This window comes from Castor canadensis, chromosome 1 (assembly GCF_047511655.1).
Source record: "Castor canadensis chromosome 1, mCasCan1.hap1v2, whole genome shotgun sequence".
Taxonomy (NCBI): Eukaryota; Metazoa; Chordata; class Mammalia; order Rodentia; family Castoridae; genus Castor; species Castor canadensis.
The window spans coordinates 206,285,937-206,309,679 of record NC_133386.1 but is presented as its reverse complement, the minus strand read 5'-3'; the positions used below and the strand labels follow the sequence as shown (position 1 = coordinate 206,309,679).

Here is a 23,743-nt window from a genome sequence, read left to right as displayed (position 1 = left end):
AGGCAGGCACAGGAGGAGTCCTGCACAATTCCACTCCTAGGAGGTCCCTGGAGTCGTCAGATCCACAGAGACAGAAAGGAGAATGGCAGAGGTTGACTGGGGCTGGGAAGGAGCTGGGGATTCAGTGTTCAGTGGGACAGAGCTTCAGTGTGGGAAGATGAGGAAGTCCTGGATGGTGGCGATGGCTGAGCAGCACCGTGAAGGTGCTCCATGCCCCTGAGCTGGGCACCTGACAGAGGGAAAGATGGAAACTGCTGTGTTGTATATATTTTACCACAATTTGAAATAACTTTTAGGGCCAGGTGTGACGGTGCATCTCTATAATCCCAGCTACTTGAGAAGCATAGGTAGCAGGATTGATGTCTAAGATGACTACAGGGAAAAGTTAGAGCGAGACCATCTCGGAAAAGCAAATTAAAATAAAAAAGACTGGGGATTGGCTCACGGAGCCGAGCATCTGCCCAGCAAGCCTGAGGCCCCAAGCAGAATCCCTAACACCTCAAAAAAAAAAAAAATTGGAAAACAATTTTTAAAGAGTGGAAAATGTACAGAAATCATTTTCCTCAGATCTGGCTGCTTCTGGCTGAGCATTTTTGCTTAGGTTTTCATTCTGTTATGTAAACACTGATAGAACGACTCAGAGAGGGGGAAAGTCCAGCTGCTAAAATCTCAGGGGTGTTAATACCTTGAATGCTCACACAGCAAGCCCTTGAGTGCCGTATGACAGAGGGGGAAACTGAGGCACCCCCTGTTCTGTTCCAGCAGAGCTGGCAGGCTGTCTGTTGCAGTCCAGGGCCCACCCCCCTCTGCACCCTCTGCCTCCACCCTGTGCAAGGAGCCAACAGGATTGGTGTCGTTTTTCCTACCTGCCTGGTAGGGCACCATTAGCTCATTTCTTTATCCTTGCTGACGTGGACACCATGTCACTGAGTCTGACGATCCTGAGTGCTCAGTCAGGCCCTTTGCATCAGTGACCATGACTGCAAGACACTGCTGGCCTCTCGGGTTGACACTCGGTCCCTTCTGAGGCCTGTATGTGACTCAGACCCCACAAGGCCACCAGGCAAAGCCTGAGCTCTATTTGGGTAGCACTAACCACTGTCCCAGCATTCTGGACTGGATTACAGCCCACTGCAAGGTCCAAACAGGCTGGGGTCAGCTCCCCACCAGGGAGAAGTCTGGTGCTGATTCTGAACACGAGCTCCTGTCTAGAAGTGCCACCTGAAGGGTGGTGTGCACCCTTCACAGCCTCAGCAGGTGTCCCTACTAAGCCCCTGACCTTGCCAGGTGCCACATTCCAGTGCATTCCACAGCTGCTCTGCAAAACACAGGTCGGGGTCAAATCCCATTGGCAACACCACCCGCTCTGTTCCCTCTTGGCCACTCAGGATGCACGTTAGAACATTTAAAGTCCTGATAAGTCCTGCAGTTAAGAGCCCCCTAACTTGGTATGACCAGGCATTTCCCACATATGACTGTCAGCCTGTTTTGCTCAGTCAGCCTCGAGGGTCTCCAGGGTCCCTAGGAACTTGCTTTGGGAAGCCACACTAAGGCCACATGAAGGCCACCTTAGGAACACTGGGTTTGGCAGAAGTGACCAGGTGGCTTTTGCCTCCCTCAGGATGTCAGAGAGGAAGCTGGTGAGTTGGCCACCCCACCAAGTCCTAAACGTGCCCATCTTTCAAATGTGAGGCACATTTTGATCTTAAAAAAGGAATTAGTCACTAGTGTTTAAAATGAGACGATTTCACAGGAAAATCCAGGGTCCTGGCTGCTTTCTGAGGAAGCAGAAATAACACTGAGACAGCCAAGACAGCGCAGGGAAGGGGCCGTCCCAAGAGAGACCCATCTTCTGTGTTCTTGGTTCTAAAATGAAGACCGGCAGGCCTCACACTCCCTGGCAACTGGAAACTGAAGTGGAGCTGCCTGTCCTGCCCTGGCCGTGTCTTCTACTGCATCTTCTGTAGCTGTGCAGCCTAGATGAGGTTCCAGGTCTTCCTGAGGGACAGTCCCCAAGTCCTGTCCCCATCTCTGGTCCAGGCTGTCCTAGCAGACACTGGGCTGTCTCTGGGCTCATCCTGGAGGCCAGATTTCAGGGCTTGAGTGGGTGGGGGTTCCTAGCAGAGCCAGGCTGATGGTTCATTTCTCTGCAGCCTGTGGGTGAGTTTGCATGGCTGATGGTGCTCGTGAGCCTAAGCTGTGAGGTGAATTAATTGGAATTTTCATTCGGGGCTGGAGACTTGTGGGGAAGGATAGGATGCGTGTGGGGCTGCTGCTAGGTGTAAGGGAACACTCAGGCAGGTTCTCAACACTGTCCCCTTTCCAGAGCAATTTAAAATTAATTAAAACTGCTGCCACAGGGCGGGGGTCCCCTCGGCAGGCAATCTGGCAGCCGGGCATGTTCCCCCCCTATTTTTAACACTGACAGCAGATCTGGGACTGACGGCTTCGCTTCCTGGCATCTCTGTCTTGCTTAAAAACAGAGTGGAGGCTCCTGTCTCTGCCAAGTGCTCCGCCACCTTGTGTGACGTGGCCATGTTCAGGGAACCCTGTCTGGAAGCCTCATCGGAGCCTGGGTGACAGGAGGCATGGATGTGGCCATGCCTAGAGTGGATAGAAGGACAGACTTCCCAGGGTCCCCGGGCTCGGCACAACTGAGGTCCTGAGACAAGCCCGTGCATCAGTTTCCCCAAGGTGCTCCTTGGCCCCTGTACTGAGGAGACGGGCACAGGGCAGTGAGGGTTGGAGGAAGACTTGGTAATCTGCATAGCATCCCCTCTTCCCAGTGTGGAAACCCCCCACCCCACCCCAACCCATAAAATGAGGCCATCCCGTTAGGGGGAGGGCAGGCTGCTTCTCAGAACACAGGTGATTTCTCCAGGGGGCCGCAGGCACGGAGCCCTCCTTGGGATGCTCGGTCAGTGCTCACAGCACCCTCTCGAGGTGGGTTCTGTTCCAACCCCGCCTTTCCTATTGTGGGAGGGACCTTGGCTTCTTCCTGCTGTGTGGCACAGGGCAGGTGGCTGACCTCTCGGAGGAGTTGAGGTTGCCTCCTTGGAATCATGGGGAAGGTGCCTGTGCCTCTCTTGTTAGGTTGACATAGCTGCTAGAAAGGCTGATACACATTGAATGTGCCAGGATTTGTGGGGTCAGGGACAGGGCCTGGGTAGAGCATTTGGTCCTTGTTGGAGTCATTGTCGCTATCATTAATTTACAAACAACTAGAGGCAGTGAGGGCTCAGACCCACTTCCGAGACCCCCGGGAAGGATGGGACCTCCGTTTTCTGCCTCCTTACACAGTCTCTACCTTCTTATTTCATGGCCTTTGCATGTGGTTCCATCCTCCCCAAAGCCATCTTGGACTCCAGCTCTTTCTGTCCCCAGCTTCCTGGAGGATCCAGTGCTGGACTCAGTCACTCCACACCCAGCATTTGGGGACCCTGCTGACCACCCTCGGCCATGGGCTTTCCCCAAGGGGACATGGAAGGCGGTAGCATCTCTGGAGGTGCCCCCCCCACAGTGGCCCCCACCCTTGGTGTGCCGTTGTCTGACTGCAGGAAGCCCGGGGACGATTGCAGAGCGGCCTCCACACGCCCTCGCCTGGCGTCTATTTTCAGCCTCCCCAGCAAACAGCTTGGACGCATGCTGTCTCTTCCCTTTGTTCTGTGCCGTCTGCTTCCATCCTGTAATTATGGGAGGTGTTTATTCATTCACCAAGGGCCCCGCGCTTGATTCTTAATTTCATGGGGCTCCTCTCTTTTTCATCACATAAATCCTGCTTTTTACTGGGATCTAATTTCATCAGCTTCTCCCTGGAGTCCTGGTGCAGGTCTCTGAGAACAGGTTCTGTGAATGGCTTAGATTGCCTCGTCCAGGGTATCTCGGTTGGCACCATGTGCTGAGCACCCAGCCTGGCTCTTCTGAGGCCATAGAGAGAGCACCAAGGCCAGCAGTCATAGTGGACAGCAGCCACAGAGGACAGAAGCCACCAGTGAACAGAAACCACCAGTGAGCAGCCTCTCTCCAGCGAGTGCACCCACAAGGTCAGGAAACCGGGAAGGGGTTGCTGGGGTGCCCTTGGCAGTCATCTGAGCCCGGTGTTAGCAGAGTCCACTCCTCTGCCTTGTGCTAAAAGGAAGGACTTGTTTTCAATGCGTCCTTCAGAGTGGCACCATCCACCAAATGGCGCACCCAGCACGCAGCTTTCTTATTTGTGCTCTGGTCGCCTGTTTCTCTAAGTGTATTACTCTCTGGTTGATGTACATTTTCTTTATTTCTCACTTTAGAAAAGAATTTTATTTTAATTTTTAAGAGAAAATGTGCTCGGTCATTTACCTCTTGGAGGAAAATGATTTTCCAGGTGTCAAAACCACAGCCACACTCAGGCCTCTTCTGCTTGTTTGGGGCTTGAACTCAGGATCTTGAGCTTGCTAGGCAGGTGCTCTATCACTTGAGTCATGCCCCCAGCCTTTTTTCACGTTAGTGTTTTTTTCAGATAGGGTCTTGTGTTTTTGTCCAGGGTCAACCTTGGACCAAGATCCTCCTACCTGTGCTGGGATTACAGGCATACGCTGCCACTCCTGGCCCCGTGCTCAGGCCTTTTGACCTGTGGTTTGTCTCCTGGGAACAGAAATGATTTGAGAAAGAAAAGCACTGTGTAGACAAAGTCATCCAGGCAGCATTAGCAATGAAGCAAAGAGCCAAAACGCATCTCAGGAGTCCGTCCTGGAAAGGACAGCGTATCACCTGGAGGGATATTATGTAACGTCACTGGGGACAATTCAGAGCTGTGCCACGGGGCCAACCTCATGGCCACACAGGGAAGGAGAGGCAGACTGAGATTCCTCCCCCTTTCCAGCTGTTCTCTGGATCCTGTGCCAGGCATGGATCTCTGCCAGGAGGAAAACCGTGGACAGCATTTAAGCCACTGGGCGCTGGGAACGCTGGCGACGCACACAGCAGACAAATGCGAGGCGACTTCAGGTGGAAGTGAACAGCTGAGTCCCCTCGCAGGGCTGCTCTGCTGACCCACTTAGGAAAATGGGGCGCTCGTCAGGCTGCTTTTCAACAGAGTATTAATGGGTTGAATTAACGCAGTTAGGACGACGGCACTGGAAGGTTCTTTCTGCATGGAGAGGCAAGGACAGCCAGCAGTGGACGGGTAGGGGACACAGGGCTGATCCCGGGAAGCTCACACCCCTCAGGACATGTATACGTCCAGCGTTGGGGAATTTGTCTCTACGTCCACGTCTGCAATCTGACGGGAAGATGAGATACACCAAGGAGATGGGGCTACAGACCCACAGACTAAGTCAAACAGACATCGTGCCTCTCGGCATGAACTCACACCGGGAGGACCAGAGTCCTGTTTCCAAGGCACAGGTCAAGTGTCCTGGAGGAATTTAGTGAGCTTGAGCACTGTCTGTCTGTCAGGGCCACCTTGCCACCCCCCCCACCCCCCGGCCAGTTTAACAACGGATGTTCATGGTCCCTTGACCTGGAGGCTGAGGTCCAAGATGGAGGCATTACTGCCCTTGGTTTGTAGATGGTGTCTTCTCCTGTGTCCTCATCTCCTCTCCCTGTGAGGACACAGGTGTGTGGATTAGGACTGACCCTAGGGAGCCATGCTAGCCTCATCAGCACTGGAAAGGCTTTGTCCCCAAATTCAGCTACAGTAGAAGCCAGGGCCTCAAAGAAATGAATAGGGTGGGGTGGTGGTTCAGCCCGTGACCGCACCCATCAGTAAGGCCACCAAGGTCCCCGAGGCCCATGGTCTTCCTCTCCCACAGGCCTCTCTGCCCCACTCAGAAGCCTCCCTCATTGACTCTGAGTGAGAAACTCCACTTGAGGGCCCCACACGCCTCTGTGTCGGCCGAGCCCAGGGAGCTCTGCACAGACCTGTTGGGATTATAAAGTGACGTCAGGGAAGGGTCCCCTGGCCCAGCGAGCCTGCACAGACCAGGGTCACGCTGGCTGTGTCATTCTCAAAGACTTCGGTGCAGGGTAAGACATGGATGGGGGATGGGAAGGGACCGAGTGCGCTGTCCGCCTGTCCCTCTCAAGCTGCCCGTCAGAGGGAGACAAGATGACATGCATCCCTGGTACGTTCCCCACACCCCACAGCCCCTGTGCAAGACCCCCCTCTGGGGTCTGGGCCCACCCTGCTGCACAGTGATCTGATAGATGTCCCCTCAGGGAAATGCCACCCAGATGTGTGTTTGCAAAATGTCCCCCGCACAGTCCTTTCTCCTACTAATGCCTGCAGGACATTCCACGTAGCTGCTGCCCTGTCTCCTCATTTGAGGGCTGGCGAAGGGTAGGGGAGAGACTCCTGTGAGCATTGCATGGAGGACATCCCTCAGCCATCTCCTGGGCCTTCAGATGGGGACCCTGTTGCCACCCCATGAGTCCCCAGCTCTGTATCCTTCAGCTTGGGATGGGGCTTGACCTCTTTCCTGGGTCCCACAATGCCTGCAAGGAGGAGCTACGTTCCATAAAACAGAGGCCTGCGCACTTTTAAACCTAAGTCTGGGGCATTGGAGGACTGGAGGACTGGCTCAGGTGGTGGAGAACCTGCTTTGCAATCATGAAGCTCTGGGTTCAAACCCCAGTTCCACCAAAAAAGAATTAAACTTACATCCCGCTGACCTGTCATGGAGAGGCCTCCATGCCCTGTAGGGGGGCAGGAACGCCCTGTCAGCATTGCAGACCCACACTGTGCTCAGTTCTCTCTGGTTCTTGAAGCTGAGGGGACCCTGGGCAGGGCAGTGCAAAGAGGGACACTGAAACTCCATTTCCCCATGAAGAGACGGGGCCCAGAGAGGTTACGGAGCCTGGCGGAGGTGTACAGCTGCCCCTGCGCACATGGCAAAGCAGTTCAGAGTCTGACGACCCGAAGGTTACCACAGAACATCTGAAAGGTCTGATAGCTACCCAGGCTGCCCCAGGGCAGGGAGCAGTCTTGATTTCCCCATTATCTTATCTTCAGCTTGCGTTTTGGCCCCAAATTACTGGAAGGCAAAACCATCGTCTAATTTAACTGAAAAGGAATGAGTAAAATTTCAAAACACTTTCACGACACGGTGGGGTTTTGTAAGTATATGGATGAATGCTTTGCAGGCTGTCAAGGGCTGTGTGAATATCAGCCTAGGGACACTGCCTGTCCCCAGGTGGTGTGGACGAGCACGACTAAGCTTTAAGTGGCGATGGCTGGGCTGACCGGGGGGCATGTGGAATGAAGAAACAAATGAGGCCTTGCCCCCGTCCTGCAGGAGCCCAGGGTTAGGCAGTGGCTAAATCCAGGAGACAGGCCATCCTAGGAAGGGCTGCCACTCAAGGACCTTCCAAGAGGGCAGCATGGTCACCTCGCTGGGTGGGTTATCCCTGGGGATGGCTTAGAGACTGGCCATGGCCTAGAGAAGTCTCTGGAGCCAGCTTCCTGTGCCCAGGGTCAGGTCAGGTCAGGTGTAGATGTGAAAGGTGCCACACGCTTGACTGGACAACCTAGAGGCGATAGGGAAACAGATAGGTCCTGCCAGGCTGGAGACAGGACCTGAGTGTGCAGTGGCCACTCACCCAGGGTGGGAGGTGGGTGGAGAGGACACAGAGGCTCCTGCCAGTGCCCAGAGCCTTCCGGGCCATGGAACTGCAGGGTTTGGGTTTGTGTATCAGCAGCTGAGTCAGTGATGGGGGCAAAGATGGGGCCCATGACTCAAACTCAGTGAACTGGGGCCCAGCTGTGTGACCACCAGCAGGTTGCCGACTGCTCTGGGCCTCGGAGTCACCCATTGCTTAACGGGGTGAGTAGCTGCCCCTGAAGTAGTTTGGAGAGGCAGGAATGTGAGACACACAGTTCTGGGACATGGAAGGCATTCCCTGCTGCTGTGGTGACTGTCATCATTTTATTTCCACACCTTGTCCCTTTTGTACACCTCTGAGAGAGAGCAGAGCCAGCCGGGTATTTTGGGGAGACTTGGGGTGTCATATGTAGTCAAGTCCCCTTGTCTGGGGGTGGCGTAGTCTGACCTGAGTCCCTCAGAAGCGCCCGGTGCTGGGGTGGCCACAGTGTGGGGCACCAGAGACTGGTTCTTGTCCCTGTCCTCCACACCCAGGGAGGAAGCCTAAGTCTCTGGAGTCACCTGGCTGTCCTTCCAGGAGCAACCCTGCTTCTATAGTGGCAAAGGCCTCAGGGCCTCTTGATGGCCACTCAGCCACAAAAGGGGGCCACCTTTGTGTGCTCTTTTATTTGTGGAACAACTTGGAGGGACAGAGCCGACCTCCTCCATGTCCACCTTCTGTACTGTGCCAGACATCAGAGGCCCTAGAATCCTGCTACTCAAGCCCCTCAGGCTCTCCTCCCTCCCAGGGGCTCTTCCCAGATCAGGAGGCTCAGAGCTGCCAAAGAAAATCAGGGTCCTCTGATTTTCCAAGGGCATTTCAGAGCATTTGACATGTGGGGAAACTGAGGCCCTAGGCCTCAATTGTTGGGACTCCCACATAAGCAGTGAGTGTGTCAGGAGCACACACAGGTGTCTGGCCTCATGCTATGTGATATGGGGGCTCCCAGATGAGCCACGAGGGACCGTCCTACAGCCTGCCTGTCTGTCCAGTGCTTGGGATGCCCCCTGTTGGCCCACCACTATGGTGATGGTAGAAGTGAAGCCAGCCCTGCCCTGGGAACCTCTGACAGTGAGACAGGGCCAGTGTCAAGGTAACGGCCACACTGCCTCTGGCCCCACTCTGTCCATCACAGGTGGCTCACAGGATCACCTCTTCAGGACCCCAACAGGTGGTCCCACACACACACTCCCACCTTCCATCCCCCACTCTGTGGTCACTGTCCAGTCTTCCCATGGGCTCCGTCTCTTTCCCTGCCCCGCCCCTTACTCTAAGTTGGTTCTTCTGCACTTTGGGGCTTTCCCGAGGTGTGGTGTCTGATATCATGCTACGAGCTGGGCCCTGGAAGGGATTTATTTGAAGGTTAAATCAGTCACCGAGCCTTAATTAGTTCCTAAAATACAAATCTGCACTGGGATCCAGTCTGGAGGTGGTGGCTGAGGCTGACAGCCAGGACTGCTTGATGTTTCAGGGCCTCCTGCCACCCCACAGATTTCCATCTTAAAAGTAGGGGTTCCCCTTCAACCCTCAGCCTCCCAGATTTGCTGAGGCTGGACTCTTGTGTTGAAATGGCTGGGTGGCTGGGTTCCTTCCCAGAGGCCATAGGAAGCTCCAGGACCTGGAGCTGAGGCCCAGGGAGGCTGCCCTTTTTCCCTCACTTCTGCATGTGGTTCCTTGACCTGTGTGGTCGGTGGCCCGGGGACCAACTTCCTTTCTGCCTCCAGGCACTCGCTGTCTCCACAAGGGGTGCTGGTGCTGCCACCAGTCGGGATGGGCACTCACTGGTGGACCCCATCATATGGGGGTGGGAAAGGACAAGACCAAGGCAGGACTTCAGTTTTTTATGCATGCAATGAAGGAAAAATAAAGAGGGACTGAGATAAAGCAATGAAGGAAAAATAAAGAGGGACTGAGATAGAGAGTAAGAGCATATATGTATCAGCCCATTTATACTCCTGTAACAAAATGCCTGAGGCTGGTTGACTCTGTAAAGAAAAGGGGTTTATTTAACTCATAATTTTGGAAGTACAAACAGCATAGTGGAGACCCTAGTGGGGGCCTCGTGACAAATGGTGTCACAATGGCAGAAGTATAATAGAGAGAATCACATGGTGAGACAGGAAGTCACAGAACGGGGAGGGGCTGGGTCCTTCTCTTTTATAGCAACCCCTGTCCTGGAGACAAACTGGGGTCCCACGGGAACAAGGGCATGATCTGATTACCTTGCACTGGGCTCTACCTCCTGAAGGTTCCACTACCTCTTAATATGGCCACTTAGAGGACCAAGCCTCCAACACAGGACCCCTTGGGGGACAAGCCACAGTAGTCACCTGCTTAGGCAGGGTGGCCGGAAAGGCCTTCGGAGGTGACCTGAAAGTGAGTAGTGAAGGGTTGGAGTCAGATGTGACCAGCCATACATGGGAAGGAAGGGCTGGGAAAAGTGTTCCAGGTGGCGGGAACGGCTGGGACAAAGGCCTAGAGGTGTGTTCAGGACATCGAGGGGAGCTGGGTCCTCAGTGAGTGAGTGGAGGGGGTGGAGGAGCCTGGTCCCTGCAGGCCATGGCATGGCACCCCCCAGAGGCCTGTAAGGGGACAGTGGCATAGTCAGTGATTCACTTCACGGTCTGCAGATGGTCACCTTCTAGTTGCGGGAGAGAGAAAGAGAGAGAGATTATACCTCATCATGTCTCTTCTTATAAGACCATGCACGAATCCTCTCCTGAGGCCCCACCCTTGTGACCTCATCCAACCCTAACCACTTCCGTGCCCCCATCCACACACACACACACAGGGGTTAGGACACAGGGGTTAGGACATTAGCACATGGTCGCTCTGATGCTCCTCCCCACTCGCGCTGCTGTGTGTGGGGAGCTGCTCAGCTTGTCCCTAGACACTGGCTTGTTGTGCAGTGTGGTGGTCCCTCAGTGTGGTCCAGTACCAATGCATGGGGCGTGAGCGAGTAAGGAGCCACAAGGTGGGGACACAGTGGTGGCAGAGGCAGGTGTGGTTCTACAAGCAGCATTCACGCTGAGCTTACCAGAAACCAACCAGGACAGAGGAGAGCCCGGCCCTGGGCTCTCACCCTCAGGACTGGACTCCCCTGTGCCTGACCTCCATAAACCCTCCCTCAGGTGACTGCTGACCTCTGTGCACAGCTCTTCCAAGGCTGTGCTGTTGGCACCCTTTTCCCATTGTGCAGACTTGGGCTCGAGATCAAGAGCGGTGGGGGCAGAAGCCTGGCTGACCCTCACTCATCCCAGCTCTCCCTGCCCAGCTGCAGTAGCAGGGGTGTGGAGGGCGAGAGTCAAGGCCAAGAGGCTTTGCTGCATCTCCTACACTCAGTCACTCAAAAGTGGAAGCAGTGTGTCCCCAAATCGCCCTAAAGACTGAGAGCCAGGCCTTCCCAGATGCCACGTGGATGAGAGGCCATGCAGAGAAGGGCTCAACTCTCCCCAGTGCAGCCCCTGCGACAGCCCGCAGGTGCCCTGCTCTGTGGGGAGCACCTGCCTGAATCCCCAAGTCCCCTCCATCTTGCAGGGCCTCCTACAGAGAGGGGATTTGGCAGGCAGCCCACACTTACACCCCATGGCTGAGGACAGAAGAGCCACTGTGCTGCACAGGTATCCACTCCTCAGCTCCATGGAGGCCTGCCTGAGTCCAGACTCTCCAAACCTCGCAGCTACCCTTCCTGGGCGCCTCTGTCTCCTAGGACCTGGGCAAACTTACGAGACTAGGGGTGGGAGCGCCCTACACTTCAGATGAGGAAACAAAGTCCCAGACTTGTGCATTAGATCAGAGCTTCACAGGACCCCCTTTGATCCATAAGCTCAGATTTCATTATTTCAATGATGTAGAAAGAAGGAAGCATCCGTCAGGGTGGCGCCTGTAGAAGGAGGGCGGAGACACAGGACTTAGTTCCTGCTGCCAGGCATTCGGCACTCCTAATCAGTGCTCTGGTAATTGGCATGTCCCTAAAGACGCCGTCTTTGTAACTTTGCTATCTGCAGGGGACCTTCAGGCGTCCTTCCATCTGGGGGTGGGGTTCTAGCAGGAACGGTAGGATGCAGGGCTGCAAGGTGCAGTAGGGGAGTGACGAGGTTTTCTAACCCAGGTGGAGCACAGGTGAGAAGCTTGAGCTGCGCTCTTGATCTGCTATCCCTCAAGGCCCAAAGATGCGCCTGGGTCCTCCCAGGGAGGAAGATAGGTCTGCAGTGAGAGGGTGCCCACTCGGTCCTGAGGCTGGGGTGGTTTCAGGAGGTAGCCCCAACTGGCTTTGGAGCTGAGCACAGATTCCCTGAGCAAACAGCGTGCAGTGGACACAGCCATTTCCAGCAGGAAGTGACAGCGTGTCCAGGGAGCCACAGGCCGAGCATGGCTTTGAATCCACCAGGCTCAGGTTGTAGAGAGCCCTGGCAGCCAGGCCCCAGGGTGAGAACTGATCCCAAGGATAGGTCCACAAGTCTATCAAGGTCACCTTGAAGCCCAGGAGGCCTCATGACAATCCCCATTTCTGAACAACTTGAGGACCTCTCCCAGAGTCCCTGAATCGGATTTCTTGGTGCCCACCCCTCTCCTCGCAGCGCAGCCAGGCAGCCTGGACTCTGAGGATCAGCCATGTTTGTTCCCCTGCTCTTCCCTCCAGGGACAGTGAGTGCTGCTGTCCTACCATAGAAATCAGATCTGGGCCATTCTGGCCCTCTCTCACCCCATCTGAATTCCTGCAGCTGGCTCATTGTCTGTGTGCCCCTGACAAGCTGTGGCGGTCATCACTAATATCCAGGCACCAGTCCTAGTCACAATGGCAACAGTGTTAGACTTCACCCAGTTGTGTGCCACACCAGGAGGCCTTTAATCCTCACCACCTGGGACGTCTTGCTTTGTGAAATGTCCAGAGACATGAATCAGGGCCACACCGTGACAGCCAGCAGAGGGGTCACCTGGCTACCACATGGCCAACCCCCGCCTTTCCACTGTGGCACTCCCCAGGGGACCAGCCCCACGCTGCTCCTGGAGACTGCGCAGCTCTTCTCTGTGTGCAAACAAATATCAACCCCTGCTGGAGTCCGTGAGTCCCAGCCCAGTGGCCTCCACATCCAGGCCCCTGGATCTGTTCCCTGACTGAGCGGCCTACGTCATGAGGGTTTAGGTGTCAGGTCTCAGTACTTGAGCCTCAGTTTCCCCTGTGGGAGATCTACATGTCCTCAGTCACTCAGCTCTTGAAAGGGCAAGAGCTGTGCTGCTCTGCCCCCTCCCTCCCTTCCCCTTCTGCAGCTAAGATCTTTCCAGAATGCATCTTGGGGACCCCTCACCTCTCTCTGTGGTCAGCCCACGTCCAGCCTGCAGAGCCCTCACACTGGCTGCGGTCTTGAACCCAAAGCCTAATACAGTGTTGGGAAAGCTGGTGAAGGGGACCTTCCAAGTTCCCACCCGGCCCCCTCAGCACCCTGTCGCACTGTGGGGCTGAGGAAATTCTGAGGCTGGCTCCTCCTTACTGCTCACCCCAATTTTCCATGGGCCCCTAAGGATCCCCCAGGAAAAGAAACTCCTTCAGCGGCTCCCCCGACAGGAACATTACAAATGCTGCAGACACCTACGGCGAGCTCTGTGCAAAGATAACCCCGCGTTATTGCTGAGATGCCTTTTTATATCTGGCGTTATTTATAAAAGTATGATTCATTTAGCGATTGTTGTGAGATGGAGAAGCATTGCCTACTAATGTTTAAATTGCAGTTCTCTGCAGCTACGAGAAAAGGAAGCAAGGTCTGCTATTTTGGATTTGGTGGGGGGATGGGCTGGAAGAGACCAGCTCTGGCCACTGCCAGCCCACCACCTGCTGTCTCCCTGCTCAGGTCTCTGAGCACACAGTTCCCTTCTTTCTTATCATCTGACTTTCACTTCTGAAAGAGGAAGTGGAGGCTGGGGTGTCCTCTCAGCTCCCTGCGGGCCTCCATCTGACCAGTGGGTAGAGCCTCCTCCGTGAGCCAAAGTTGAGAACAGGCTGAGGTCCTCTCCCTGCTTACATGGACCCCATCTCCACCCTACCCTCACCTTCTGAGATATGGTGAAGGCGGTGCAAATTCTCAGGCCAGCTTGAGGGAGGATAAACAGCCTGGGATGTTGGGGTGAACCTGCCTAGAGCCTGGGATGTTCACTGGGGTTGCTTCTCACATCCCGAGGTCTTATTTCCTTCTCTAAGGCCGTGGTTGGTCCCACAGTTTGGGGTCGGCTTTGCGCACTTGGTTTCCGGCTGGAGTTGAAGGGGAATGTGAAGTTTTGTGTACACCCTGGAGAGTGTGGCCAGCCTGGCCTGGCCTCCTGCCACCTGGAAGTGGGAGTCCTCCCCAGCAGAAGCTCTGGAGCATCCGGTCTGAGCTCATACACAAGCTGCCACTGGAGACCCCTGCTTGTGCTCCAGGTCAGCGCCCTCTGATACTGCCCATTTGCTGTCCACACTGCAATCATGCCCACAGAGGCCTGGAGGCAGGTCAGGATCCACCCCAGCCAGCCTCCATAGTAATCACACTAATATGCAGTAATCACAATGGCAGTCACGGAGATGGCTCTGGGGCGAGTACTGGCTATCAGCCCTGTGCCCAGCCGGCCCCTCAGCCCAGCACGGCCCTCAGCAGCAGGCATTCTGCTGCCTTGTTTTGTTGTCAGAGGTCCAGGAGCATGATGCTCTGTGACTTGTGCAGTTCCCCAGGAAGTCCGTCTGCAGGTGTGTGGGCTGCCCTCAGGGCCCCAGGTCAGAGTCCTCTGTTGGTAATGTCCATGACTGGCTGTGTTACCCAGGGCTTGGAGACCCTCTTCCCCAGGACCCAGACTCATGGGTTTCATGAGCAGGAGTGCAGTGTGCCTGGTGGAGGCAGGAAAGGTTTTCAGGGTGTCACATGTCACAATGCTCCAGGGAGAGCAGGGAGCCAGGCCTGGGAACCCTACGGCTAGCCTGAACATCCACCCACACATGGGCTGCTCCGTGGAGCACACTACTCAACAAACAGCAGCACAGTTGCAGTGGATGGTCAGAAGCAATGGCACCAACTGGACCCTGTCCAGGAGCTGGGTTCCACGCTGGCTGCCCCCACTACACACACACATGGCACTTTTCCCACATGGTACATTCTTTGCATGAGACCTGGGAGCAGGGGAAACCAAAGGATATGCCCAATTTCCCAGAAGGCAGGACCCGGGGTGTAGGGACTTCTGACACAACAAGGACACTGAGGACAGTGGCCTGACCAACACTTGGTGCACCTGCTCAAGGGCAAAAGTGGTCCAAGATCCCTGCCATGCAGGATCCCAAGTCCTGCGGCAGCTGGGTAACAGGGCTGTCCTCAGCACAAGCCTAGCAGGTGTGTGTGTGTAGCCCTGGGTGGGGATGAGGGGCAGAGGAGAAGGGTGGCTTCTTGCTTCAGGTAACTGAAGTCCAGCTGGAGACAGATCAGCCTGGTTTACCTGGAAAGTCCCCGGGGACACCTGGAAGAGTCTGACTGATCTTGGGCCTCGCCTTCTCAGCGTGTTCATCCACCCGTGCACTCATTCCCTGTACATTAGGGAGTCCTCCCCCCAGTTTGCAGGGTAGAGAGGAGGGTCCTGGTATGGAACTGCCTTCAAGAGGCTTGGATCTCCAGGTACCAGGAAGTGCCCCAAGAGCCACCTGCTGCCATGGGAGGCTTGAGAAGGGGTCTCTCCAATGATGAGACCAGTCAGGGAGACTTTCCCGAGGAGCAACACCCCGCAAGATAGCAAACGCATTCTGACAGATGGGATCGGGGCACTCATTTCTTCCAGAGATGGGGTGAAGGGGAGAGGACCTTGTTCTCTGTCCACTGGCAGACTTTTTACATTGAATGTGTTATTTAGTGATTGCAGACCGCCCTACAGTCCAGCACTGTTGCAAATACTAATTCCCTTGACCCTCTCATCAGGGCACCATTGACACCTCCTTACAGTTGAGCAAGCAGACATCCAGAGCAAGCATGTGCCTTTTCCAAGGTCACAGAGCTGGACTCCCTGGGGGTCCCACTGTGTGTACCTGTTTCCTCCTTGTGCCCTACAAACATGAGCTTGGGGACCCCACACTGGGAGCCAGTTGTGTTTTTTCCATTTTACAGGTGGGGAAACTGAGGGTTGGGAGTTGCCTGACCAGCCAGCCCGTGGCTACATAGTACCCAGGGCACAGTAAGCACCTGAACCCACATGGCTGGACTCCCAGCAAGGGGCAGAGGGCTTCTTAACAGTATTAAAGGGGCGACTTTCCTAAAAACCAGCAGTACCTCAGGCTCACTGCATGCTGTAACACCTGGTGCCTCCTCCCTGCCAGGACTTGTGAGCGTTGAAGTGTTCTGATGTGCAAAGAGCCTTTTTTATATGAGAAGTGGAATTATTTTCAGCCTGTTGTCAGGCAGCTGTCAAAAGATGTAGAGAAAAAGAGGGCTCTGTGAGCTGAGGGCTCTGGAGAGGGAGTCCTATGGCTGAGCTGGGTCTGGGGACACAGGCTGTCCATGTAGGCTTTGGGGCTAGAGAGGCACCTAGCACTGGCAGGACGGTCTGTGTGACAAAGGGGCACTGGGTGGAGCCGAGCTAGTGGCTGAGGGCACAGGCTAGGAGGCTGGTGACTTCGGGTTCATTTTGTGGTCACTCTTTTCCTTCTTGGAAACTTTGATTCCATGGTCTCCATCTGATCTTTCCTCCTGCTTTTCCATGTGTTCACAGACATCAGATATTCCCCAACACAAACAGCTGCCCACAGGTGGGCTGGTGAACAGACCACCACCCCGCTTCTAGACTGCTGCTCTCTTGTCGTGTGTGCCCAGCACTCACCCAGCTGTCTTCCAGAAGGAAATCCACGTGGTTGGGGGTAGGGGGAGTCTCCCCTGCATTCAGCAGGAATGTGGCCAGTACAACTTGACCAGGGGCATTTGAGGTCCACCGTGAAGGACCCCATGTGGGAACAAAGGGTGTCAGGTTGGTGGAAGAAAAGCTTGCTGAGTATGGTGGTTCCTGCTTGTAATCCCAGCACTCAGGAGGCTGAATCAGGAGAATCATGAGTTTGAAGCCAGTCTGGGCTACACAGCGACACTCTGTCTCAAAAAAAGAAAGGGAGGAAGGGAGAAAAGGAGGAGAGGAGGGATGGAGGAAGGAAGGGAAGGAAGAGGCCCTGCATCTTAACCATGTGGCCCTGACATACTCCCACCCATGACAGTCCTCCAGGAGGATGCTGCAGGAATATTCCAGAAATCTCCAATCCCATCACAAGATGAGAAAAAGAAGTCTCAGGGCAAAGTGGATTTTAGGTCCCGTCTTCCATCTTAACTTTCATTTTTAACCTTGCCATGTTGCCCTCTGTATAGAGGAGACAGCATCAGGAATTCATGAGGTTCACAGGAGGCTCTGCCCCTGGCCTCTGCTGGTGCTGTCCCAACTGCCCAATGCAACCTGGTCTGGCGCAGGGAGTCTGGGTTCCATGGTCGAAGGGTGAAGAGCCTAGGCCAGTGGAGATGAGGTCCAGGGTAAGCTCTGTCCTGATGGCCCTGAGTACAGAACGGTTCATGGCCGGCCCACAGGTCTCATGGGAAACACCTGTTCATGCGGTTCATTCTCTCAGCCAAGCAGGCCAAGTGGACGCTGGTGGACCACACGATTGCCACCCCTGGTGAAGATCAGAGGGGGCCCTCAACCAGCACAGGCAGGGCACAGGATGACAAATGTCCTGTGACACGGGTGGCTTTGCGTGTTGGGGTGGAGTCTGACTTTCAGTGCCGTGGCTAACCCAGTGAGTTAGTCGGTGGTCTGTGTCCACTAGGGATAGAGGTGAGTGGGCACTAGCTAGTGGTCTGAAGCCAAGAGGGAGGAGAGCCGCTGTGTTCCAGAGTCAGCATCCCCTCCAGAGCAGGGTCAATGGCCTGCCTCAGACAACGAGAACCACTGCCTCTGGGAATATACAGGGAGAGCACAGCTAATACATGGCCAGGAGTGTGTTGTCAGGAATGGCCCACACCTGTAATCCCAACTGCTAGGAAGGCAGAGATTGGAAGGATCACAGTTCAAGGCCAGCTCAAGGAAAAAGTTAGCAAGACCCCACCCCAACCAGCAAGCCAGGCATAGGGGTGCATGCCTATGATTCCATCTATGCAGAAGGCATAGGTAAGGAGGATTGTAGTCCAAGACCAGCTCCGGGCAAAACACAAGACCGTACCTGAAAAAAATTTTTTTTATTCATTTATTCATATATGTGAATACTTTGGGCCATCTCTCCCCCCTGAAAATAGTTTAAAAACAAAAATAAACTAAATGCTAAAAGGTATTTTAGGCCTAGGCTTGTTGCATGGGGTTTCTCATATCAAGTCTGGCCGTGTCCCTGTCCTGCCCCATGTGGGCTGTGCCCTAATCTGCCGCACCTTGGTGTCCACAGCCTGATGGGGTTTCAGAGTGTCTGATGCAGGGCAAGGAACTGGGAGGGGCTGAGGGAATGGAGGACAGGGCTGCCTTCCGCCCCAGGCGGTCGCAGTCCTAGGCCTCTGCACACACTGAGGACGCTCATCTCTTCTGGTCGGGCAGCCAGGGCGCCCGGTGCCTCTCGACTGCTTCACTGGCGGGTGGCAACTCCATATGCACTTGGTGGCAGTTGGTGGCTGGGGACTTTGCATCTGGGCTTCCTGAACACTACTGTGTTGCTCGTGTTTGGGAATTTCTGGTTCTGCTCTGGTATAGACAGTGCAGAGGTCTTTTCTGGGTCCTTTGGTGTATCTGAGTCCAGAGGCCAGCACAGGAAGGAAGACTCCAGCATGTGCCCTGCCATCAACTCAAGTCGGAAAAGGTGCAGGATGTCCCGTGGCACAGGGAAGAGTCTTCTTCCCATGACCTCCACCCAAGGTCAAAAGCAGACGCAGAGCTGTGGAAGACACAAGGTCCCCGGCCTGCCTATGACATGGAGGCCAGACTGTGGCCTCACAAGCCAGGAATGGGCACATACCCTCCGTGTGCACAGCGCCAAGGCAGCGACACTCAGCAGAATAGCGACAGGGAAGCCTGGCTGGGTGAGGCTCTGTGCTTTCCAGGAGACACCAAGCCTGACAGATGGAGTAAGCTTTGAGCATTTCTGGGTTCCCAGAAAGTTCTGCTGGGTCCCTGTCCTCTGGAGAGGAGCTCCCTGCATCCACCAATTCTGGGATGTTGCCATCCCAGTCTCTAGCACTGGTGGCCAGGGTGGGTGTCACCACAATGATCTGGAAGTGACACCATGAGTAAGGTCATCCTGGCAGCTGTCTGACCTTGCCCAGAGGGTCCAAGGAGCTTCAGGAGCTGTGTGGTGACATCTTGGCTGGCAAGGTGGCCTGTTAGCTCAAGTCTTAGCACAGGCTTTGACTCAGTTCTGTTACACAGCACGGGAAGATGTCACCGGGGCGGTTTTGACATGGCTGATGAGCCGTGTGGGCTCAGTGGAACTGATGCCTAAATGCTCAGCTGAGGTAGGGCTCACACTCAGTGAATCCGGCGCCGTCTCTCCTCTGCTAGAACTGAGAGGGAGAGAGCTTGGCACGGCGTCGGCCATCCTGAGTGTGCCCACAAAGAAAGGCGCCACCAACTAGGGACGCAGCCTCCTCATCCTTACGCCGCCATTTTTGTTGACACAAAGTGTGTCGACCATATGGAATCCGATTCTGCATTCCTCTTGCCTTTTCCCATCTCCTCTCGTCTTTCTCCTTTATTTATTTATTTTTTTTCTGATTTCGGAAGCAGTTCTCTTAGCAACTACAAAAACGCACACTTAATTACAGCCCTGGCGGCAGTTGCACGGGGTGGCAGAGACTTGTCCCCTGGGATGCTGCCCCCCCCAGGAGCTTGGGGACACCTTTGTCCTGGTGTCCTCATCGCTCCCCACCCCCCCCCAACCACATCTCCCTGTTGCCATCTAGACAGAACTTTCTAGACGTCTTGCTTCTCTAGTCTTCTGTTGGGTGAGAATGCTGGAGACCTGGGCCAAGTGGCTGTGAAGGACTGGCTGTCTTTTGCCGGCTGCCTGGAATTGGGGTGCTCTGTCGTTGGCTGCCTTGTCGTTTGTTTTCTTATCCCTCTTAAAAAAAAAGAAAAAAATGAAAGCAGGAGGGGGTGGAGTCCTGATTTTTTTCCAGGGCCATTACCATGATGGGGAGGACCAGAGAAGTAATGGCACTTGTGTCTGATTCTTTCAAAGGAAATGTAGGTCACATTGAGAATTGCAGAGCACTGCCATCCCCGCCTGGGGATCGTGGGTCAGGTGTGCAGCTCTCGTCTGCTGCTTGGATGTTTTCCCCGCTGACTTTCTTACCACATCTGCTAGCTGACAAACAGACTTGGCTTTTTCTTTAAAAAAAAAAAAAAAAAAAATTAAAAAAAAAATAGAAAAGCACAGCACGTTATATTTAGCCACAAGCTCACGGAGCGCCCGGCACTAGCCGGGTTTCCTTGGATAACTGGGGCTGGAGCTCACAAATGCCTGCCAGTGTTTCCTGGCCGCCAGCTCGCGGACGCCTGCTCCGTGTTAACCCTGCACAGTGCCACTTCCCCGATGCCCTGCTCACAGAGCAGAGTGGCACAGCTCACATGACGAACGCCGCCAGAGGTAGCCGGCTCTGAGAGCAGCCCCAGTCTACGCACAGTTGGTTCCCAGCTGACAGACAGAATATGGGGTGGGCTTTGTCACCAGCGCGCTGGGTCTGGCATGCCCAGCGATGCTCCGGGCTGCACAGTGCCCAGACACCCGCCACCGCTCCCCGGGTCCCAGCCGCGCCAGCTCCGAGGGGCCGGGCTGCGCGCCTAGCCTTCCTCCCCGCCGAGAAGGTTATATAATGAGCGGACCGTTGCCAAAGTCAGAGGGAAAATGAAGTCTTTGTTAAATGCCTTCACCAAGAAGGAAGGTAAGGAGGAAGCTACAGGGAGCGTGGGGCACAATGAGCGGCTTCTTACTGCTTCTGGGGGGAGAGGGGAATCTGGTCCTCCTAAAATTGCAGGCTGTTAAGTCTTTGTCATGCAAGGGATAATTACTTCTGGTTCGTGATGCGGTTTGGCTTTAATTGGTCTGGAAGATTAAGGTGGTTGAAGGTACCTTTTTATTTGATTGTGTTCGGAAGCCTGCAGCCCCTTGCAAAATTGCATTCCAGAATGTCCACCCATGGACACGGTGCCAGAGGGCACATTAGGAACGGAGTCCTAGGAAAATAAAGCAAGTTTTGAGTGCAGTCTGCCTGTCACCTGGAGGGCTGCGAGCACCTGCTAAGGAAGGTCAGGCACATGGCCGGCTGTACTGAATGGGTGGATGTTCCCAGAGCCACTTCCCAGCTCTGCGCGGCTGTCCCAGGGTTGGGATTTCACGGAGTGGACGGAGAATGCAGTGTGGCAGACTTTAAAAGTGCATACGCTCTTTGTCATACCTTGTGCGATTTTTTTATTGTGGGGAAGAATGTATAAATAAATGCATGGAAGACAGCTAAGAAAATATCCACCCACCTAGACTTTGCAGATTGCCTGAAAGAAGGAAACAGTTGGGTGGAATATTAATCAGGTTCAGACAGGAAAAGAGTTATTTTTAACCCTTTTCACAAAACTCATCATCGCTATGGACAGTTCCAGACAGTCCTGTCAGACGGGGAGCTCTCTTTTTTATGAGATCAGAAGGTTTCTAAAGAGCTCACTTTTAAGAAATTAGAAAGATGCTCCCCAGCCCAAGCTCGTCATAAAATAACTGCCAAAGACATTTCAGTGCTCTGGAAGCTAACTTAATATGAGTGCTGGTAATTAAGTGAGGTAATTTTCATTAAAATGCTCTCCCTAATGTCACCTATGTGATTCCATCTGAGTAACTTGCCTGGTCTTTGGTCCCCCAAAGACCAGGCAAGTTACTCAGATGGAATCATACATATATATATGACTGGTTCAGCTATTTTCTTCCTTGATGGTCCAAGGGTGGCCTTCCCACATGAGCACTTTCCAGTCCCCGAGGCCACACTGCACACCTGCTCAGGGAAGGAGGTAAAACAGTCTTTGCCTGGATTCTTAAATTCATCATGTGTAACTTCAATTGTTACCACCTGTGAGGGGCGTTGAGGGTTTCAGCTGGGGGTTGCGGTGTTCCGTTAATTCTGTGTCTGCTTCATTCTTCCCTGGATCTTTCTCTCTTAATGAGTTGATCTTAGCAGCGAGCTCTGCCACTTTCCTACTGAGAGCATCACCACCCCACTCATTATGTGGTCAGGCACAGATCTGCCTGTAGTGTCCCTGATGGTCAGCTGGGCAGAACCCTCGTACAGGGTATCAGTGTATCCTGGTCTCAAGGCCTCGTGGTGCCCTCCACATGCTTAGGAAGGGCCCTGGCCTCGCCCAGGGGTGCTCCTGGGAGCCCAGGGGCTGTGAAACCACTTTTCTATGATCCATACCTGCTGGAGATTTGGGGTTTCAAATCTTCAGAGCCCCCCAGTCCCTAATCTCAGCAGATGACAGACAGATCTTGCTCTCTGAGCTTGTGGGATCGTCTGCCCTTCTGAGGTCTTTTCATCCCCCTGTGTCCAGCAGTCCTGAGACCACCATCCCCACCAGCTCCCACTGCCAGTTGTACTTGTCAGAGCCTTGATGGCGTACACTCAGTGCTTCTTCAAGGTTTTCAAGCTCAGAGGGAGGGACGCCAGTGTGGTTTAATCCCATGCCCAGCAGAGTGCACACCCGGTGGCCTGACCTGACCTGGCCTGGTACACAGCTCTCCTTGTAGGTGGGCAGCTGTGGCTGTGGGCCCACCCCTGTCACAGTGCAGCATCTTGGCTCTGGGGAGGACACCACCACCTTTGCAGGTCCGTGTCTATTCCCTGCCAGCCACCCTTATGATTCATTCCCTTGAGAATCAGGAGTGGGTTTGAAGTCGCTGCACAGCCCAGCTGCCCGGTGTGGGTCTTCCTCCCACCAAAGGGCTCCCAGAGGAAGCAGAGTGGATGAGGTGTGCTGCTACCCACTTGGAAGGACAAGGACCTCCTTGGGGGGCCACCTCACTCCTCACCTGCACAGGAACCAGAACAGAGATCCAAGCGTGTGTCCCCAGGAGGTCTCTGCCACTATCTGCCATTTCCAGCTTGGCCTCCAACTCTGTTTTCCTGGCTCTGGCCTGCATCCAAGACAGTTGAAAGAGGCTTTTTCAGGACTACCTTTGTCCCCTGTGAACTCTACCAGGGTCACCTCTGTCCCCTGTGAACTCTGCCAAGGCCAACTCTAGTCCCTGTGAGCACTGCCAGGGCCACCTCTGTCCTCTCAGCTCTGCAAGGGCCACCTCTGATCCCTTTGAGCTCTTCAAGGCCACCTCTGTCCCCACGAGGTCTACCAAGGCCCTTCTGTCCTCTGTGAGCTCTTCCAGGGATACCTCTGTCCCCTATGAACTCTCCCAGGGCCACCTCTGTCTCCTTTGAGCACTGTAAGGCCACCTCTGGCCCTGCAAGGTGTGCCAGGGCCACTTCTGTTCTCTGTGAGCTCTGCCAGGGCTATAAGCACTGCCAGGGCCTCCTCTGTCCCCATAAGGCCTGTCAGTCAGTGCCAACTTTTCTCCAGCACTGCCTCTGTCCCTTGGACCTACTGTCCAGATGGGAGTGGTCTGGTCTGTGGTGGTACTCACACCTTTGGTTTCTGTTTGTTGCCTCACAGTAGCCTCTGACTTCAGGCAGCCAGGACGGTAGACTGTCCAAAACTGTGTCCTAAACTCTGGGTGACATATTTACTTCTCCTTCAAGACATCAAGGTCCTTCCCCAGATCAGCTCCCCTGGAGGACAGGAGTTTTCTCTTGCTTTGAAGCTTACTGTTTGCATAACACAGCCTCACCTTGCTTTTGAGCCAAGGGGGCAGAAATTCCGCCAAATGGAAAAGCTGCCTTGGGTGTTTGGCCTTCAGTGACTGGTGGTATCTGCTGTCCCCTGTAGTCTACAGGGCTATACCTCAGAGGGTCTGTCATTGAAAGGCTACCTTCTGTTTCCGGTCCAGCCTGCCAGGCACCCAGGGCATAGCAGTGTGAAGGCAGACCCTCACAGGGCCTGAGGGCCTTTGTCCTCATCTGAGTTCCCTGACACATAGACTCAGGAGTATGAGAGCTGGCCAATGTCTAGAACTTCCGGG

The 23,743-nt window shown here is 54.5% G+C and overlaps 1 protein-coding gene across 4 annotated transcripts in view; it reads left to right on the top strand.

Annotated features, from left to right (window-relative positions):
* Positions 1-23,743, top strand: part of Shank2 (SH3 and multiple ankyrin repeat domains 2) — a 505,735-nt gene that overhangs the window by 215,443 nt on the left and 266,549 nt on the right. The window contains exon 1 of one of the 4 annotated variants that reach the window (XM_074050933.1): positions 20,045-20,516. The exons of the other annotated variants lie outside the window; for them this stretch is intronic. Within the exon in view, the coding sequence (XP_073907034.1) occupies positions 20,480-20,516 (37 nt within the window). The 5' untranslated portion in view covers positions 20,045-20,479. Of the gene's footprint in view, positions 1-20,044; positions 20,517-23,743 lie in introns of those variants that run through there. 4 annotated transcript variants of the gene reach the window in all.